The sequence below is a fragment of the Botryllus schlosseri genome, chromosome 1 (genome assembly GCF_051294905.1).
Source record: "Botryllus schlosseri isolate E-star chromosome 1, Bs_hap1, whole genome shotgun sequence".
In the NCBI taxonomy this organism is placed as follows: domain Eukaryota; kingdom Metazoa; phylum Chordata; class Ascidiacea; order Stolidobranchia; family Styelidae; genus Botryllus; species Botryllus schlosseri.
Genome location: NC_137236.1, coordinates 26,302,562 through 26,324,926, shown reverse-complemented (window position 1 = coordinate 26,324,926; position 22,365 = coordinate 26,302,562). Strand labels below are relative to the sequence as shown.

General features: G+C 39.6%; 1 protein-coding gene across 1 annotated transcript; it reads right to left on the bottom strand.

Moving 5' to 3' along the window:
• Positions 1-15,231: 15,231 nt before the first annotated feature.
• Positions 15,232-21,924, bottom strand: LOC145446156 (uncharacterized). The gene is made up of 9 exons (XM_080324396.1): positions 21,775-21,924; positions 20,766-20,944; positions 20,257-20,412; positions 19,767-19,943; positions 19,276-19,454; positions 19,123-19,214; positions 18,872-19,006; positions 18,262-18,409; positions 15,232-17,061 (listed from the first exon to the last, which is right to left on the bottom strand). The coding sequence occupies exons 1-9, from the start codon at positions 21,858-21,860 to the stop codon at positions 16,630-16,632; spliced, it is 1,584 nt and encodes a 527-aa protein (XP_080180522.1). The 5' UTR covers positions 21,861-21,924; the 3' UTR covers positions 15,232-16,629.
• Positions 21,925-22,365: the final 441 nt, after the last annotated feature.

The window sequence follows — 22,365 nt, the reverse complement described above, 5'->3', positions numbered from 1 at the left end:
CACCATATACCTTGATATAGATAGGCTACCACTCTGACTGAGCCTCACACCGTTCGCGTCTGGCTTTTATCCACGCCTCGGTGCTACTTAGGGAATTTCCCAAGTCACGGTGTCAGTTACAGCAGTACGCGTTACTTTCAATTCAATACATACGTACAATTCGATGGAAATACAAACTTAAATACACACTGTTGACGGAAAGTTAGTAAGAAATTGACTGGATAAAGTACCCAACTGATTACGGATCAGCTAAGAATGCGGAACAGTATTGGATTTGCGTTCATCACGTCATGTACATAAACAGCAGAGTTGTAATGACTGGAGTCACGATTCTGTGATGACTCGACTTAAGTCGATTCATTTTCTCAAAATACGGAAATAACTTTACTTGACTCGAGTCAATATGTGTATTGACTCGACTTGAACTCGAGTCATTGCGCATGACTTGAGACTCAGACGGCCAAGACCGACGTTTCATTGTAATTTCGAAGAATAGTAAAGTAACCACCATGTTGGGATGCGTGTGCGTGTGCGCGTCTTTTATGCGAACCGTAATGATTGGAAAGCAGATGCCTTATAGAAACTGAGAAGCATGATCTAGTACAGGGGGTGGGAATCTATGACTCGCGATCTATATATGGTTATTTTAATGATATGATATAACTCTTTGAAAAATGTTACTTACAATTCGTTGTCTAGCGCAACTTCTTTGTATAAACTATCATAATGGGCACAGTTCCTGCCCTGGCGCTGCCATGTTTTTTTGGGGTCTGGGAGCCACTTTTAAAACTCCAAATATGTCGTCAAATATTTCTTGCTGATAGTTGCGGGACAATATAATAGTTTTTCTGTCTACAATAAGGCAAAGGTGGTATCTTCAAGTTATCAAGGGATCGATATCGGGCAAATCCAATTCGTCGAGATCGACTTCAAGTTTACTTGTAAAGTTGCTGTCCCACTGACAAGCAAATATTATAATGTGCGAATTCGCAGTACCCGACAGCGCATGCCCTGGAATCATGGATTTCTGTTACAAGGTGCTTTGATTGATCAGCGAGGCAATGCAGCTTTCTCATCCACATTGTCTTTATGATCATCGGTGAGAAATGAACTCTCGTGGAAGTGACATTCCCAATTACAAACTCAAATTACAAATATAGCCATGTCGGTTTGTAGCTGAAATTTATGTTACCGCCGACGAACTTGAGAATTGAATAGTAAAGTTAACCAAATATTGCCTCTATATTTCTTGTTTCTAATACCCCTCCAGAACACTAGAAAAATAAGCCTAATTTACAGAATTGAGGTATCTGCATTCGCAATTATAAGAGAAGAGAGAAGCTTCCTCGTATCGCTTGAGGCCGTTGTGGCGCTTCAGTCTAGTGATGTACAGTCGCCCGCCCATTTTGGTGTCATCCATCTCCAAGCTAAGGGTACGCCAATATATGTATCATATCCACCTAAATGCAACTCCGCGAGTGAAGTCCCAAAAGTATCGTCTTCTATGAGACCTTAGCCCGAAACGATCGTCGCGTGTTGGCCGAAATGTTCGATATTGATATGACCAGACGCCGAAAACATCTATCATGGCATTCTGAGCACTGCGGTGCGAAGTGTGAACACGACCCGCAATATAAGCAACCAATGCAAGTACCAACTTTATTGACCGAATTCATTCGTTAAATTTGAAATATTTTCGGTCTTCGCTCGGCTAGAACATGAATCTACACTGACTTTCCATCACGACGATTTGGGTGCGTTGTAAGGCAGGTCTTACGCTCACCGTTGCCCAGTCCGAGTCGCTCATATCGGACGACTTAGAAAGGTCAATAAAACCCAAATGGCCCACGCGATGACTCGGAAGGTGGTCCCCACCAAACCCCGAAAATAAGATTAGTTGTATAATGCGTGTTACAAAAAATAAACAATAGATTCTCACTTTGACTGTTGTCTACAATTATTGGTTAATTGATCTAGTATTAAAAAAATATCATTTGTCACTCGCGGAACACAATTACAATATGTAGCTTGGAAAGGCTTAGTGCGGATATTAGAACTTCAAATTATGAAGCCCATGTAGTAAACTTCTTTTCCGCGTCGCCAGCACGTCATTAGTCTTCAATTATGACGTAACAGTTAGTAGGCATCGTTGTATGACTCTTTGTAAATTACAATTAGAAATGTGGAGTCAATACGGCTCTTTTGACCAAAAAGGTACTTGAGCCCAGATCCGTAGTACTTTGTATCATGATGCGCTTAAGTCGTCACTTATGTCCCGTTAGAGCTTTTATCCAAATATTTTAGACTCACAGGTTTTTATTGAACACAGGTCTCTATTTGCGGCTACTGATGTGTGTTAATAAACACGGTTTCCCTATTGTTATTCATCAATAACCTCAAAAGCGATTCTGACCGTATCAAAAGAGTGAAAATGCGGCTCCGGTCAAAAATTAAAAAAAAATACGGACAGATATCCAGTCCAGCTCTGTTACATGCCCCGAACCAGTTGTAATCAATCACAATTGAAGGACAGTTTCTCGTCGTCTGGATCATTTTCATGAAAAAATGGTATTTTTATGGTATTATTTCGCAAATGGTATATTTCGAGATCAAAAAAATCAACGATCACTGGTCAATCATATCATACGTATCATTATTTTGTTCGCTTTTCTTGGCCCTTGACCACGTATTGTACGCGTGAAATAAGTGTCATTTTAAATGCCTTATAACAGGGATGGCCCATCTTTTTGCTATTCACGGCCGCATTGCGATGACTCATGTAGGCTATACGGCCGCATTCCAGGGCATAGTCGCCATGAACTAGCTGGACACCAAATACCCATGTTAAACTGTTCACGTCCATTTTCAGTGAACTCCGGACTAATCATGTATATATCATTGTTCTATACGCACCGAGATGGCGAGTGACCACGTTATAGGTAGGGCTTGGCAAAATCGAGTACCTGAGTGATTCGATTCTGAATCACGTATTGCGGTTCGAGTCGAGTCGAGAATTCGAGTTTCACTCATTATGACGTCATAACAGAATGCACAATGTCGAAGTTCAAATTTGTACCTTATATTTCACCACAAAGAACATATTGCCTGGTATCCGTGACATTAAGGATACTTTGGTATTTTGTCGACCATACCGATTTCATTGCACTTTTTCACAATGTTGTGGGATGACCATGACTTCGGAAATGTGTTATTCCCAGTAACGTTCGTGCCTTTGTACCGTGTTTCGTATGCTGACTGCTGAGACACCCCGATCAAGGTTTCAAAGCTTCCTTAGTGGAAAATAGTATCAAAACTATAATTCTCGTTGATAAATTAACTTTCAGTGGCGATGAACGTATAATTTCAGTACTCCGAAAAATCGCTTTTTACTACTCGTCTCGAATCATTAAAATTAATGCCCGAATCATTGTGTCCAGCCCTAGTTATAGGATTGTTTATGGTCGTGACAGGCGCGAAAATATTTTCAGATTCACGAACGACTTTCGTAGTTTCTCCATTAGTAGTTTCTCATATTATTATCAAACATTTATCATTTCTCAGCCCATGTGATCATGAAGGGTTTTTTCGAACATTTAGGGCATGCTATAAATGATGATGCATCGATGGGTGGGCCGATTGTTATGAGCAATGTTCCCTCTAATTTTTCACGAGTCTGCGCAAACACGTCAACTTACTGCGCAGGCCCATGAACAACAGTGCGCAACCAGGCACCCCATAAGGTGATAAATCGAACTTCTGGGGGGCTTCGGCCCCTACGTTTTTCGCCGCCACTTACCATCTAAATTGGGTGTCCCTTTAGTGGGTGTATAACATTGACGCGCGAAGCGCGAAAATTTTATATAATTCATGATTGAATCGGTCAATATGATCGGGAATTGCATATTTATTGCTATTAATATTTATCCTCCCTCTGCTCACGTAATCAGATTTACCGGTAGAGCTGATCGAGTGAAGTGTGTTCGAAAAGGTAGGACCCCTAAATAATAATCAAACATCTTAGGGCGTACCCGTTGGTATAATGACTTCGGTATATGATGCTATTTCGTGTCCTCCTATCTGCTGTGTCAGAAGATATTGAAATCGCCCAAACGTAAGACGTACACGGTTTCAAATTGTCATTTCTTCTCTGAAAAAGTTGCATAAATTTCCAAAAAATACTCCATGATTCATGTTTATTCACGAAATAATTTTGGCTCCCCTTTGAGATCGGGTCCCCCAATTGGGGGGTTTGGGGTAACCCAGACGTGTGTGTATCCATTCGAGTCACATGATTCATTGATAGAATCAAAGTAGAGCATTTACATTTAGTTTTATTGCATGCCACCAGATCATCACATTATGAGTGAAGAATGGTAACTACGCTCTAAACATTATGTGGTCTCGACTTGAAGTTAAGCCATTGAGGGCATTTATTTTCAGAAAGTCACCGCGTTTAAATATTTTTGGGATATGCACCATAACACACGTGCGACTCTGTTGTGTCGCAAAGGTTTAAGAAGCATTCACACGCAATGGCGATAAACCTCGACATCATGGATATCGCACGTGTGCTTTGGTGCAGATTTTGAGGGTGATTTGGCTTCAGTTCGAGTGCGGTGGGTTTCCTTAGAAAATGCATGCTATTCTTTTCCATATTTTGCTTCTAGACCAGTGATTCCCAACCGCGGCCCTGAGGGCCGCATGCGACCCCAAGCTAGCCTTTCTGCGGCCCCCACAAAAATATTGAGAAATCGATTTATGAAAAAAAAAATATTTATAAAATATTATTGCTCGGCTTGGAGTCTGGAGTTTTCAATTAGGATTGCAGGAAAGTTATAGAAAGATTATACGTCACAGCTGTTTCAATGCAATGTGCCCTAACTTTCCAGTTGAACGAGCAGTACCTATAGATATAGGTATAGATATAGGTATTGATAGGACCGTAACTGCCGCACCCCATGTCCCCCAGTTGGGGGGAACGAGCTCGAAGTGGGCCCAAAATTATTTAATGAATTAGGATGAAAAAGAGCATTTTATGAAATTCTATGCAACTTTTTCAAAATTTTTTCGCCTTGCGCGCGATTTCAAGTTTCCAACTACCTTCATTATTGAATACTCTTCCACCAAGATAAAATACGCAAGATTTATGGAAGTGGGCATATCGGCGTTGGCCATTACCGCGCCACGACGCACGAAGACATAAAGTTTTAGGCCATATAACATGCGACTCCAAGAAGTGTGCCAGAACGATCGACAACGAGAAAACCTTGGCCGAAAAGGACTGCCCTTACGCTGACCGGAAACTTCGTTATGTATATACAAAATACATATAGGTATAATTGACCATAGGCGCCTAAATAACTGGCGGCGAATATTCCTGTCTTGGCAATCTGAACATCGCGAGACAAATAGGCTACCATCCCGCTGGGAAGAATGATATGCCAGTGAAGAACTACCAATTTGAAATCGTGTGCATCTTTTAGTTTAGTACGTTTGGGCGATTCTTTATTTTTTGATATAGCAGACTGGAGGTCACGAAATAACATCATGTATCGAAGTCGTACCAACGGGTCCGCCCGTCCGAATATGTTTAATTATTATTTACGGGCCCTACAGTTTCCAAGACACCTCACTCAGCTCTACCGGTAAATCTAATTACGTGAGCGAGAGGACAAGTAATTGATAGCAACAGAGTTGGATCAATTACATTATTTCAGTTCAATTACAATTACAATTACAATTACTTTCATGCATGTTTCAATTACATTACAATTACTCCATGCTAAAAATATCAAATTACAATTACAATTACAATTACTCCTTGCATGCTTCAATTACATTACAATTACAATTACAATTGCTGCTGTTGAACATGTAATTGAATAATCATAAATTCAACCGTGCTCCTTGACAACCGTAGCGTCGTATTTAACAACAATTCAAGTCTAGTTCAGATTGTGTAGTAATAATTGCGTTTATGTGCGTACATACTACATGGTATGCTATGTAAGATGTCATTGTGACGTAATATAAGCGTGTTTTGTATGCTCGGTAATTATGGCTCACGTAATTGGAAATGTAAAATGTTATTTACCTAATTTCCTATGGGTTAGGATTAAGGATAGGGTGCAGTATGTCGTTGAAAAGTATTATACTATATGCATGTGTGGGATTTGCGTATATAGTATATAATTAAAGAAATAATATTATTTTCATCGAGGGACGTAGGAATTAGGATGAGGAGTAAAAACAAAACCGTGCTTTGTCAGATAAGACGTTATATAATATCCAGTGGTCTGGTTAGTTAGTCAGACGAAGTAACGATGCAGCATCGTGATCTGAAATCGTATTGTAGATTGCCAACCCACGGATAGATGCGCAAGATGTGAGTCACGGATGAATGCACCGACAAACGTACTGCACAGCCGGCTAAAAGCAGCAAACTTTGTAGTCCTACAGCTGGCGATTAATGCGTCCAAATTTGATGCATCTGGTCTTTATCGTAAGCTATTGATGTACTAATTCCGAAAATACAAAATAAAATCTCGTCAGGGCAATGTAACTGCTCCAAAATAGCCGTTTAAGGCCGACTGTTCTGAAAAGTGAGAGCGCTGCAGCAGCATGACCACAACAATTACCAATTACGCCCAGCGATTGTTCAGAACAATGCCGATTCCCAGACTTTCACGACTATTTTGGGATGGTACCATTGCCTGGAAATATACTTTAATTGCGGAATCAGTGCGACACTAGCTTTCGATTAGGACCATTGATATCAAATTTCGACGCTTGGATCGCCAGCTATGGGACTATCAATTCTGCTGCTTTTAGCCGGCTCAGCAGTTCGCTTCTCGGCGTATTCAATCGTGAGTCACGTGTTGCGAATCCATCCGTTGGTTAGTAATCTAAAAATTGTATACAATGGCAGCCGAGGCCAGCATAGCGGTAAAAATAAAAATAAACTTCGCCCGCAAGGGCGCAGTCAAGGTCTTCCGCGAATGGATCCACCAAATTCCTTGTCGACATTTAAAGAGAATGCATCATAATTCAATTCTTTTATGTTGTGCTTGTCAGGTCTCAATAGCAACTTAATGTAATTGAAATTGTAATTGAGCAAAATTTTTGTCAAATTACAATTACAATTACAATTACACAAAATAAAAATGCTTCAATTACAATTAAATTACAATTACATTGAAAAATGTAATTAATTACATTCAATTACAATTACAAATTACAATTGATCCAACTCTGGATAGCAATATATATGGAAATCCCGATCTTGTTAACCTATTTTAGTTTGAATTATCGAAAAATTTTCGCGCTCAACGCTGGCTCACTAAACGGATCCTGATTTCGAGGCAGAAGCGAACAACGGGACGGGGGTCGGTTTATCACCCTACGGGAGCTCAAGACCTAATTGTTTTGAGGGGCCTGACGAAGTGCTGTTTCGATCCTGCCAACGGGTATATACGCCAGAAGATGTTAAATTATTATTGAGTGGTCCTACCGTTTCAAACACAACTCACTCGGCTCAACCGGTCAATCTGATTACGTGAGCAGAGACAGGATAAAAATTGATACCAATATATTTTCAATTCCCGATTATATTGGCCGATTCAATCATGAATTATTGAAATTTTTCGCGCCTTGCGCGATTAGTCAAGAGAAGCTGCCTATGACGGACACCCGATTTAGATGATAAATAGCGGTAAACTGCCATCTAGCCTGAGGGGGCCAAGAGCAACGTTTGTTTTTTTTGGGGGGGAGGGGGCGAAATGCTGTTACGGCCCTGGGTATTGATAACGAATTTACGGATAGATGTGCAACAAGTGACTCACGATTGAATACGCCGAGATGCGTACTGCTTAGCCGGAAAAATAGCATAATTATGGTAGTCCTATAGCTCGCGACCCACGCGTCCGAATAATTTGATATGACGGTGTTTATCGAAAGGAGGTGTCGCACTGATTCGAAAAATACGAATTGTATGCTCGCTAGGGCAATAAAACTACTCCGAAATCGCCACCAAAGGTTGATTTTTCTGAACAACGGGAGCGCGGCAACACAATGGCTAATGGCGTCACGCGAATGATCGGAACAATGCGAATTTTAATATCTTGGTGACTAATCTGGGTTCCTTTCATTGCCCTGGTATTCGTGCGGCCCCGACCGTACTCTGAATTCTAAATTTGTCCCTGCCACTGAAAAAGGTTGGGAACCACTGTTCTAGACATATTTTGCAGACCTTTCTCGCTCGAAAAAGAAAAATTCTCAACTAATTTTACAATTTTTTCTTCCGTTTTCACATGCTCCGACAACCATTTCATGTTAAACGAATCGCTTGCATATTGCCATTATCCTATCTCACCATACGTGATCAGATTCGCCTGATGGAGGTGATGACTTCGAAAATTCACGGCATGTAATTGTACAGTAGATCTTACGCAATGTTCATGCCACGCGGAAAATACTATTTGTTAGTTTCTCGCAGATTAACTTTGAGCTAGCCCATTGTTATTTATAACTTTGTTAAACCATGTTATTTCGCCATTTCCAGAAAAGATTGCGCTATTGAAATGAAATCAGTATCGCTCACGCGTACGAGACCATACTAAAAGAAAATTTCGTTCGCGAGGCGCACGTGATTGCAGATTCTCATTTCTTCACGGAGCGCAATATCTACCTTTGCGGGCAGCACTTGTGCCTCGCCTTCAGACTTCAGCGATAGCACTATTTTCCCCTGGCTATGTTCCCTATAAATTTTCTGCTCGCCTGCGCGGTCCCTTGGACAACAGTGCGCAACGACTGAAAAAAAATCATCATTTCGGATTTTTTGTGCGCAGCCTAGATTTTCTGTGCGCAGAGACCGTTTCAGCACTGCGCATTTGCGCACGTGCGCAGCTTAGGGGGAACATTGGTTATGGGTCACTTTCTTGCATGTTGTTATTTATTGACCTCCCATCAGGATTTTCGGTAAAGTGTAATGATATTGCAAACGCCCAAACGAAACACACGATTCGGGAGCTGGTTCTTTTATATAGCGTGCATCATTTTCCTCTGCTCTTCGCATTTGTACTGTGGGGCTCAGATTGCAAAGAGCACTACTGTATTAAACTTGAAAAATGAAGTTGCTTGGAATCGCTCCCGGCGCGAAGAAATTTTCAAGAATAATTGACATCTCCCAAAAATTCGTGATTCAATTCGTCAATTCAATTTTCATGTCGACGTACGCCAACACGTGCCTACTTATCGAATTACATGTCGACGGTCGCACAGATTTCTTTCCACGGCTGCAGATTGCCCCTGTCTTAGAACAAGTGTTACCAACACATGGCCCGCGAAATCATATTTTGCGGCCCCCGATCTGATTTGAGATTTCGAAGGAACGCCAAGTAAAGCATTTTGAAATGCTGAAATTTAGTTTGAGTTTCAGAATATTGTAGTTTTCGTTCAAAATAACATATTTGCCTATGGCGACGTCACTATTTATGACCAGCTGAAGCAGCTGCGGAAACAGCATTCCATGGAGGATGAATCAGGTGATATGAATGGGCGTGTTGCCTTGACGTGCAATCACCCAGAAACTGCCACGACCGAGACGCTTAGAAAACGACTCCATGTTTCCTTCTTCACAAGATCAAGCTTTAGTAGGAGATGGTTTTTCAGCTTTAGTAACCTCTCTCGCTAGCCTAAATATCGATTCCACAGTCACTGGAGAGCGTTGTCAGGTAACGTGTGCAGCTCATATTTCAAAATCATATAAAAGTTGATGATCATATTATTTCTTGTTGCATTGAAAAAATATTCTTTCTCTTGTGGTAGCTATGTCCGTCGTCCATTCGAGAGAGCACAGCCTCGTGCTAACGTAAAGTTCTAAACATGTGGCTGCTCATCTGTATGTAGCCTATTTTGTCTGGATATTGCATATTGCCGTGACCCGTTTTCAGTTGACCCCTGCTTTAGACGCCCTTCTGTAATGATTCTCCTTTATGTGAACACTATATTAAAATGACAATCTTTTAAATACAGTAATATTTTTATCTGGTGAACGTATGCTAAACTATGTAACACTGTTGGGATAAAGTCACTACCTTCGAGTCACGAGTCATTTCGAGTCATTGAACATTTTGACTCGAGTCAAGTCAAGTCACTTGATTTTCGGAGGTGACTCGAGTCAAGTCGAGTCAAGTTAAGTCACGAGTCAAGTCACAATTCCAGTCAAGTTGCCTTTTCGAAGTATGACGCATGATTACGTCATTGCATTATGCTAGCTGTCTGAAATACAGATTGAGTGGTCATTGATTCTGAACCGATGAACGAGTATAGAGTTAAATATATACGCAAGAAGGTGCTGTATCGCTCACATATACGTAGAACTGTTGAACAACGTAAGCAATTTCATAGTCTCAATTTATAGTTACCAGCCAAAATAAAGAATAGAGAAACGATTTGATATGATGCAATGCATTACCCATTTACAAATTGATATGATAGAATTCAAGCCTGCGCCAATGATTGAGAACTATATAAACTATATTCGAAATCAATTTCAATAAAATAAGAGGTTTGGTGAAGGGGAGAACAGAAATAGACATTTTACTATTCATTTACTTTACCACTAGTTTACGACAGCATTGGCCGTAAGATTCGACCATTTCGTTTGCGTTAACTTTATTTGTGAGAAAACAATAGAGGCAAGTAAAAAGCACGATCATGGAATGATTGGTCGCTCTCATGGGTAACACCAGCGGTTCGCGAACAATCCGACCATATGCAAGATACAGATTTTTATCGACACCGATTAATTGATGACTTGAAATTGACTCGTGCATTTGGCTCCGAGTCACGAGTCAATCCACATTTCTGATACGTCGAGTCAAGTCAAGTCATTTTAGCAAAGTGACTCGAGTCAAGTCGAGTCAAAAAGGTGACGCGTGTCTGACTCGATTCAACACTGCCATGTAATTCAATATGTCACGGCAACACGGTGCGTTTGTTGAATGTTTATGTCTCTGAATTTCTAGTGCTTACGTTTCCGTTTTTGTTGTGTACCTACATATCACTGGAATCTGCTAGTATAAGCTTCTGTCGGTGTTTTCTGTCATTCCATTATTTCTTGCATTTTAAGTTTGTGCAGCTTTCAAATGCATGCGATGGTGTGACGCAAAAGGCTTCAATGTGAAAAGCGTCACCATCTCTTCTTTGTTAACGAATACACACGGAGACACAACAGGATAGGTCACTACATTCATCTTGAATTATGCAAACATTTTAACATCCCCACTTCGACAAAAAATTGGCATGATTATAGCCCTGCACCAGTGACAGAAAACCACCAAGCTAAAATTCTGTGGGGTGTACCAGTTATAACTGACCGCGAAATCAGGAGCAATCGCCTGGATATGATAATCAAACTAAAAGAGAAAACATAATGCTTATTTATCGAACTGGCGGTCCCAGCTGATCAAAATAGACTACAAAAAGAATCACAAGACTGTATTACAGAAATTTTAAAAATTTACTCCAATCTCGCCATTTTCCTTTGGGGGCATGTTGCTCTACGGATTATGTGAGTATTTACCAGTTTTACTGTGAATAAAGAATATAATAATGATAGAAGGTTTTCCAAACAATTGTAGGGATAAAAATAAAAGTACACACCAAGTTCAGAGGTGTCGGGAATATTGACCTAATGGTAGCACTATTCACAGAGGTTAAACGACAGTGGTAAACCGCTCTGTGACAGTTACATTCAGTGCTCAATGAATATAATGGAAATAGCGTGGGTCGCACTGTTAATTTCTGACTCAAAGGGTCCCCCTTGTGAAGCCATTCGGTGTAGGGTATGCTATCAATCAAATGTAGGCTACGCACGCTCAAATTACGTTATTTGCGGTAAAATATTCTTCGTATCACCCTCTTCCTGTTGCGTGGTGTTTGGTTTGGGGTATTCATGGTGTTTGTCGACTACTATGGTCATTTACACCAGGCCGATATTCTTCTTATCCATCGTAACTGCCGACTTATAGCACGGCCCACCTCTAGGCTTTTTGCAAGACACCGCTGCCGCGGATGAGGTGGCGAGGAGGAGCCTAGGTAAACCTCCAACACTTAGGAATCGGAAATCAGAAGTCGACCTCGATCGGACTCGCACCCGCACTTATTGGTGTTGCAGCCGCGGATTATACCACTGCGCTATCTCGCCACTGTTGTGTGGTGTGTTTGTTCAGTGCGGAAGTTCAATATATTTTTCATGCCGTGGCTCAATATCGTGTCCGTGGAAAACCGAATTGCGATTTATTAACAATGAACAAATTAAGATGAGTCGTCGTTTACAGTTAACCTATTCTATTAGGTTGGAATGAAAAAATTTCAAAAATTGAACTTGTGACTCCAAATATGATATTACAACTTCAATCATTATTTTGATTTCTTGTACCCTGAGTGCAATTTCATCAAACGAGCAGTGAATAACCACTTTTGCCATATCTCGACGACCGCTGATACTAGAAAGCTAGTCTTGGGCTTAAAACCTACAAATGAAACATGCTTTTATCTCATTTCCATATATCCTTGCGCTATAAATGTCCAAAAAGAAAATTACAAGCAAGTTGCTGATTTTTTTAATTAACCACTGGGGGAGTGTGTGCGATGGGAAAGTGTATCATGACTGATCTTATGACCATGAAAGATATTCCATCAATTCACTGCTTCCAAATATTCACACGAAAAAAGTACCCTTTTGTGTAAATGAGGCTCGATCTCCGAAACCAACTGTTAGAACTGCCTGTTAAAATCGCAGCCGTTCATGAACCTTACCAACATTCTGTTGTAGCTTGTATCACACAACTCCATATTGTACAAAAACTACGATTCCAAATCGAAAATAGATTCTTTCATAGCTGGTTTCAGAATGATATAAAATATTATTCAGCAAAAACATTAAATTCATATTTCTTATTGAAGGATTTCATCTTCTGTCAGCACTTTATTAGTTTGGAAACCCCCCGTCTGAGAACAAGAATATTAGGCACCAGTGATTTAGGCACCTATGGACAATGGCAAATTGGACATATCGGTTTCGGCCAGCACGATACGGTCTGGTCCTTTTCGGTCAAGGTTTTCTCGCCGCCGAGGAGTTTTGCCAGCACACTTCGCAGAGTCGCATGTTGGCTGAAACGTCGTTGTCAATGTCTTGGTGTGACGTGACGCGGTAATTACCGACGCCGAAATGCCTATCTCTATAAATTGTGTGTTTTTCTTCTTTTCAGAGGTGTACCCATATTAATATCAAGAGAGTTAGCGGAAGTAAATCGCGCAATGCGCGGAAAAAAATTGGAAAAAGTTCTGTAAATATCCAAAAAATACTGCATAATTTATGGTGATTTACGAAATACTTTTGGGCGATCTTTGAGATCGGACCCCCTCAATTGGGGGTGTGCGATGCAGCAGTGACTGCCCCAACCATACTTAACGAACCTTTCCATATAATGAATTATGTCTCATCGTAAACAATTACACGTTGCAAACTGCCATTCAAGGATAATAATCACATGTTTTTGTAAAATTCATTGTAACAATAAAATGAGGCTACAGTAAAAAAAATAGTCTCTATATAACTGCTAGAGTAAATAACTTGAAAATAAGCAACATGCAATACTACTGACACGGGGAGAATTACTAGCATAAAAGTGCGAAAAGTTTTATGGTAGCCTATATTAGGGTAACCATATTCGCTTGATTTCAATGATAAACAGGGTTGCCATCGACATGGACCCAAAAATAAGGACAGTCGAAAAATTGGATGATTATGAAAAAGCGTTTTTGTACATAGTTTGTATCTATACGAGCCGTGGCACATCACTTTCCATACTTTTCACCAGAAATAACCTGCTCCAGCAACTCCTTTTTATTAGAAAGTGCTTCATGCATCTCACGACAGCTCAGGTCTAGGTTTATCTTTATTCAGGGCCGAAACAGCACTCCGTCAGCCCCCCTGCAAAAAAACACCGTTGGTCTTGCCCCCCTCCCCACTTGGGTGATAAACCAAATTTCTTCACCTCGTTAGAGGCGTCAACCAAGCTGGAAAAAGGCCGTACACTAAGTTTAGACAAAATCATTTTTGAGCGTATGGAAAAGGAAAAGGAAAGGACGTAGTTTATTTTTGTCCTTGATGTTTTTGCGGCATATACACCGACCCATGATACACATACACACGATCTGCGCATATGCATACCATGAGTGCATGATGTGCATATGCCGCTGGACAAGGAAGTGCAGATATAGCCTTTGCGGCTTTCTAAGTCATGCACCACCCCTCCATGCTATCCCAGTAATGCATGAGCGCCAAGCAGGGAAGCCATGGATACCAGTGTTACTAATCAAGTCTTTGGTCTGACCCGGTCGGGAATCGAACCCACGACCTACCGATCAAGAAGCCGGACGCTTAACCATTACGCTATCTTGTCGGAGCAAAAATTCCAGTAACAATGCTTGCAGTCTTGGTCCTGGCCGAAGAAAACTTATTTGCAATGTTGACATCGGGGAATATTGCTTTGAACAATTGCGATGTGCCATCGATGGTGATGAATGATTGCTGGTGTTCGACAGTATGGAATGCCAAGGTACGTGAGGTATACTCTTAGCAGCAGCTGCCTTGTAGTCTGTGGTCGTTGGTGCTGATCGACTTGTGGAAAAAATTTTTCATCGACTGGCTCAAATTAATCATCATGACACACTTCTTGTGTTTCGGGGTATCAATGTGAGTTGAAATAGCAGTCTTTCGTATGGCCTCCAGGTTAATGTCACAATTGCAGATATTGCTATGTGCGAAACACTCGCCCTTCAAGTTTCGTTAGAAACCTTTAGATTCTCTCTCATAATCGTCACGAGAAACGTTTTTACGCCTGTTCATTTAAACTAATCAGATTTAGCCTTATTTGTAGCAAAAACTATATGCGCAAATGCAATATAATTTAGAAAAATTTATCAATTATTTATAGCGTTACTACTTTTTAACCAATGTGTCGACTGCACTACGCCTTTTTTCACCACACAATAAATGCTACCTTCCCCACAGCTTGAGCTTATTCTGCTGTAGACCAAACAGCAAAAACCTGTTACTGCTGTTTACTGCTAAATTGACGTCCGCTGCGGTAGCTTGGTAAAGACAAAACCGCGATACTACCACTGACTGCCCTAGCTATCTCACCACTTAGAAATCAAATCTTGTGGTGTGTACGTCACGAGAGTTCCTTTCATTTATGATGTCATAAATCTCGGCGAAAAAGCATAATTTCATAATATTGTGCAGCACAGATACCAGAGGAAAACGATCGAAGTTCTGTAGCGGTTGAAAATAAGACAAAATAAGGACGCAAGTCGAAAATAAGGACATTTCTTAGAAATAAGGACAGATGAGTTTTCTAAGACGTGGCCCTTCAAAATAAGGACAAATCTTAGAAATAAGGACGGTATGGCAACCCTGATGATAAATGATGGATTTTTTATCCACAAATTAGATTTTACTATGCATGTACTGATGTACATGTATACATTTTCGTAAAAAAAGATGGGGATACTGGTCATAAGTGCTACCAGAGATAGTTCACGAATGGCACAGAGATAATAAGGTCTGGTGAACAACTTGAAAACATAGAATTTGTTGCATTCAAAATATGAAGGTGTTGTAACATACGATCGATATAAGTCGAGGTATATTTCCCATAACTCTTGCTAACATAGTGCTCAATATAAGTCATTCATACACAGTGTGTATCACACACTCATGAATAAGCCAATCGTATTTTTGCGTACATCTCAATGAGAAAGTTGTGTTTTAATCCCTTTATTGGGTGATACATATTTGTACTGACGCAAGCCTGAAAATATGATGAGGTTTATTTGTCAGGATTATCGTTCATGGCGCAAATATAACGAACATGCATGAATTCGATAATGTCAGAACACGCATATACAATCTAACATCTATAATCCATAATCTGGAATTGTAAAAATGATATCCTTTTAGAAAGACACGCGATATCAGGGTAGTAAATGAATCCAAGTAAATTGGGTACTTTTGTCGAAGACGAGTGGTCATTACATATAATATTATTGAAACGATTGACATAAGTTACACCATGCATGAATACTTGTAATCTGTACCGTACTACCATGTATTACGAAAACCAAGGTTGAAGAAGTTAATAAATTATATACAAATCTCATTCGAAGGCAGTGATATGAGTACAGTCGATGTCCATTCGATATTGTTTTGCATAGACATGATATCGGAATTAGTACTTGAGGAGCATCCATCGCAATCATTATTATTATTCTCGTGCCAAACTCCTCCTCAAGACGTTCGCACCTAACTATATTACGATAATATAGAATCACAGAATCCCTCTCACACGGTAGCATCGAAATAAGCGCCTATGAAGGCGTGCAGTAGGTAGCCAGCGCGAGCAAGAGTCTTGCAGCAAGGCATGTGGTTAGACTTTGACAGAGCATATCCAATGTGAGCGCAGTGTTGCATACGCAAAGTAAGAATGCTACGCAGGATTACAGTACCATACCACCGACGGCAGTAATTCCTTAATTATCACTTCGAAAGCAGACAAATCACGCCGATGTTGGATCCGCTATGTAAATGGAGTCTTCACGTCCTGTTTCGCTAGTTCGCTGCTTTTCATGTCTCATCCCATGTCGTCTCCTAAGGTAAATAACTGTAACCACCATTGTTGCGGCAGCGAGCAACGCAGTGATGAAGGCGACTAGCATTACAATAGTAGATACATTCATCGTTGGCAGAGATTCGGTTGATGATGAGATTGTGGTTAGTTCCATCTGCTTCCTCACGGCAGATACGTCGTATGCCGCCTCGTAGTCGTATCGTTTTGAGCTTTTGGTTCTTGTTTTCTTTTTGCAATGATAGGAAGGAGTGAGATGCAGTGGAGCATTTTCACATTTAGTTGGCTGTCTTTCGTTATCCAACCCGGCATAACAGTCGGAAGGAAACGTCTGCCTCCAGACTTTCTTGTATCTGAGCATTTTCTGTGTAAATCAGCTATTGGTCAGCACGTGAACAATATAAAATGTCAACTTTAGTTCGATTATACAAAAATATCACATGACGGAAATTAAAGTGCTCTTTCATATGAATCGGGGAAATTCGAGTACTAGGGTGATCCGATTCTGAATCGGATATTGGCTTTTTAGCAGGTTCAGAATTATGGGGGCGTGACTACATAGGCTCATGGCAAATTCAATTTGTGACACTTCGGAGAAATCAATCATTATAACACTTGAGTAGATGAAAGAAGACATCTAATACAACAAATATCAACAACACAAATTGATTTCTTTTTCAATTTCTTTGGTGGCCTAGCGGCCCTAGCCTCTTAGTGTACAAATACAGTCTAGTGTACCTCTTTATAACGTCATTGCAATAATACAGATTCGAGGAGTTGGTATATGTACCTTTTGCAATAATCAAGAATCATATTATGTCAATCTACATTAATTTTTAATTTTATCAACATTAACCATAGTTAAATTAATGACGTAGTTCATTGCGCCATAGCACTAACTGTGACATATCGATCTGTAACAATGCAACAGGCGGATCATTACTTCAATGGAATTTCGTTTCCATGAACGATCGTAGGTCGGCAAATCAAAATATATCTCGAACGAAAACTGGCTCGAAATATCTCGATCATCTAAAATTTGTTGGTCGTGAAATTCTCTCTCGTAGCTTCACAATAGTGATGGGGCGTCACTTTATTTAATTATTGTTACCCTCCAAATTAAAATTCTCGCTATGTTCGCGATGAAAGGTATATTTGAATTCAGCTATAGAAAATTATGAATCAACATTCATTCCCGCCAAGTCGATGATGTACAAAAATATTGTTTACCAGTGAAATTGTCGAATTATATTGGAAATTTACCATTGAATTCTACCACTTTAGATTGGGATGTGATGCTGCACAAGGATATATTCATACGGCACAATATGCTTTTAAATATTCTCCAAACATGCACGCCATGCATAATAAGTATATGTGAATATAATATGAACTCATATATTCACATGTGTGCTATATGCCTCACGCCTACCTTCATATTATGCTGCAATATCCGGTCAGCTCGTTATGTTTTAGCTAGATAGCGAAGCCCCACTTATTCCGAAGCTTTTGAAACTACGAACATATATTGCAAATTCAACAAGGACAACAAAGGCGTACTTACATGGAGATGATAAATATCACATGTACATTCCCATTGGTTTCTACCGATGTCATTACCAAGTGGGTGTCCGTTTCCAATCACTGATAAGTACCAATCCAGGTAGAAGACTTTCAGGCGATTATCGCTTAAATTCAATTCCTCCAAATGGCTGCAAAAAAAGAACCGAATGACTTATGAGATTAATTATGAATTGAAGAATTGTGGGAAAATATCAGAATTACCGAAGCGTACAATTCCAAATTTGACCGGAAATTTGTATATAAGTATACAATATCAATGATAGAAGTGGTGCAATGATACCTCAAAACTGATTTCTGCTTTAGAATATTTACAGTCTATATTAAAGAGTTAATAGTTTATATTGAATATTGGTAGAAGTGAATCTAGTGTACAGATATCACCACTTGAGTAGACAAATCACCACTCATTACTCACCACTCACCACTCACCACTCAAGTAGAAAAAGGTACTTAAGTACTTGGAAAATATAAAATTACTTCATTACTGTATGCAATGGCTTGATGTTGTAAAATGTATGTATTAAGATGGGAAACAAGTAATATATTTATATATCAAACGGTGTTATAAATTTCTAAATATTTCACATTACCAGGAATTCGCAAACATATGCCGTCCTATTTCTGTTAAGTTGTTGCCCGAAAGATCAACCATTCTCAATTCTTCGTTCGTGCTAAATACGTCATCTTGCATTGATCGCAATTCGTTGTCTCTCAACTTCAAATTTCTGAAGCAAAAGACACATACACTAAACCTATTATTAGATAATATATATATCAAGCACATCGATACGTTCATATATATTAGGAATTTACAATGACACATAGTCTGATAACTACTTACTGAAGCTTGGGGAGTGTTGCTAAATTCGAATCTTCAATAGCGGAGATGCGATTCCGACTGACGTCTAGCGTATGTAAATGAGGAAAATAAGTCTGTATAGCAAAGAAAATATAGTTTTACTGTTCTACAGAGTAACCTCAGAGTAATACTTACCCTTTGGAAAGGTGGGAAGCTAGTCAGATAGTTATGAGATAGCGTTAGCACTTTAAGATTGCGAAGGGATTCCAATATGGATATCTTCAAACCAGTTATTTTATTGCCATCCAAGTGAAGCATCTCAAGCTCATCCAGTCCATCGAATGCCCCGTCTTCTATGATGCTTATTTCGTTTCCTGCAGAAGGTAGGGATTTTTTTTCTGTACTGTAGCGTTACGTTAGTTCTGGTGAGGGTAAGGAGAATGTCTTTACTGGGTGCGTGCAAAATGCAAAGCTCCAGTTACACAGGGCTGTAATAGCCACAGCATGAAAGAGTTATATATGTGACCTGACGAAAGCATTTGAAGCTCGAACATAGCTCTGGTTAAATAGACGTGTTAGTAACTACAATTAGCTGTATAGGTGATGGCTCAAAATTCAAACTTGTTATTTTGATCAAGAAGATGAAGATTTAACAGCCCTGTAATGCGCTGATTCATCATGTCTACCTGTTAAGTCTAACACTTTCAGATGACGCAGATAGCGAAACGTTCCATTCTTCAACAGTGTTATGAAATTATTATGTAAAGACAGTCTTTGCAATGAATCGAGCTCTCCAAACGTTGACTCGACAATCTCATCCAATAAATTGCTGCTCATGGAGATAAACTCCAAACGACTCAAACCTGCAAAATAAGATGACACCTATTCGTCAATATGATCGTTTCCATTTCTAATATGTCTAATCTGCGTATTCTGAATTATCTCAAAAACATTAAAATTTAACAACCATGATGAAACTCTGAAGACTTCAAGCGTATAATGATTGGGTATAGAATTGTTTATGCAGTTTATTATTCCACTATACAGACATGATGCTGTTTTATTGTAAATTATTACCATTACTTTTCATTGTATTTACTTCTCTTGTAGAAATTGACAAATAGTTTTCATTCCCACTTTAATCACATATCAAACAGCGCCTCACACCATATTAACCTGAAAAAGTTCCATGCTCGATATGCTTGATGTAGTTTCGACTCAAGTCTATCTCCTTGAGATTGGGGTTGTTGCGAAACACCGATCTACGGAGAATGCGAATTTTATTCCTGCCGCAATCCAAAGCTTCTATGTTCCCATACTTTTTCAGTTGATCTGGAAACACGTACATGTGCATTCTTATTGATTAACGGAAGATTTTGTTGTGAAAGGTACGGAATCACTGACAAATTGCACGATTTCTATCGTGTTAGAAAAAGTACATAATAAATTTTGATAGCAATCAACACTAATAAACCTGTGGTATATCTTTAGGAGGTGTTGCCAGAATTATGTTTTAGGTCTGGTACTATGACTCATGCTAATGAGAGATAGTGAGTATTTGTCTAACTAAAGGACAAGGGGAAACCTAATAAGTAACTACTTATATCAATATTGAATAGCCATCTATCTATGCGTGATAAACCATACTACCTAAGATGCTTAAGATATCAAAGACGCTGACCTACCTTCTGTGAGTTCGCTTATACAACTGTCATTGACGAAAAGTTTCAATGTATTTCGGCATGACTTCGATCGATATATGTTATCGGGATCAGGAATTCGGGTGTAATTCGAATAATCACACCACAAAATCAGGTTGCTTCCCTGCATGCATTCCGGATAGATCGAGACTCTTCTGTCGTTGCTAGTGTAAGGGAACGTTTATTGTTATTAAATTGAAAGGTTATATATTACGATAAAATAAGAATTATATTTCAGGCCTGGTCGTGTACTTTCAAACTAAAATCATACAGAGTGTGTATGTGTGTGGTTTATATGGATAGGAGCATAGCGGAAGGGATACCTATTCACACTTGTTTCAGCATTTATATTCGGAAACCATAAAACCTTCATCGATTACAACACAGCTGTGTTACATATATCTTAGGCATGGATTACATCACTCTGGCGTTATCTCGGTGTACATTACAGCGTACGTTCGGTCGAGACTGCATATGCAACAAGAGACACGATTCGGCAGAGAGCGCAATCCGTCTACATCTGTTAGCAAAATTAGATATTATCAAATGACACTCAAGTGACGTATTTCACCATATTGATTTTATTGTTCACAATGAATGCTGAAAGACTCTCACCTATACCTGTGCTACGCCGAACAATGGTGGTAACTCGTATTGCGGTGGTATCACATTATTCGCTTTGTCCAAATATAAAGAATGGGGAAGTTCCGGTGATGTCACGAAACAAAAGAGGAAGTAAATAAAGAAGGAAATTTTTTATTAAAGGTTGTTGCAATCCCTCCTGTAAGAGGGGTATTGCCGCACCGCATGGGTTTCCAATATTTGGGCTTGAATCTAAAGCGTAATGTCTGCCCTTTGCCACGAGACACGGAATGGTTGGAATGAACGATGGACATTGACCGTAGATAGGGTTTAGATTACTATATTCTTCTTCTACAAGCGCACATCATTGCGTTATCAAAGGTGGATCATTAAGTAGCAAGGAAATACTTACAGCGTGCATTTTTCCTGCTCTACTATGCGTGGGTCGACGGCAGCACATGCGCCGACCCAGAAAATTAGAATTCGCAGTTTTCCCATCACTATGGTTTGCACTAGTTACAACTTATAAGCATGCTGCAATGAAAATGATATGGTATAGAAAAGAACGTTTGCTTCGGGAAAGCACTATAAGTGCGCGTTAACTGTAGGTAGAGTGTAGTGCAATCCGAGAATTAATCTTGCTCGTAATAATCTTAATACTATTCAACACATTCGTTATGAACATTTTCACGATTATGGCTGCTTTTGAGTAGCCTGGAAAATAAGTTCGACAGGGGTTTGGCTGTAATGATATGTGGGTTCTATTTCTGTTATGCTATTAATGCAAAATTTCATATCGTACAATCTATCATTCAATGCACAATGCACAAGCACACACATAGCGTTACTGTATAGCTGCACAACTGATTGAATTTACCACAATAGTATTTGGTAAGTATTTAGTCCTGCCTCAAAATGTAGCCACTCTGGCGTGGCTCCGTACTCTGATTCAGCTCAATGATTGCGAATGCTTTGAGACTTACATCGCACTTTATTCTGTAGA

Excerpts from the sequence above, each read along its gene's own strand:
- LOC145446156 (XM_080324396.1), bottom strand. The coding sequence starts at position 21,860 with ATGGGAAAACTGCGAATTCTAATTTTCTGGGTCGGCGCATGTGCTGCC. Across the intron at positions 19,944-20,256 it reads CGAGCATGGAACTTTTTCAG|GTTTGAGTCGTTTGGAGTTT; the intron begins GTTAATATGGTG and ends CTTATTTTGCAG. Across the intron at positions 19,455-19,766 it reads GAAAGTGTTAGACTTAACAG|GAAACGAAATAAGCATCATA; the intron begins GTAGACATGATG and ends TACCTTCTGCAG.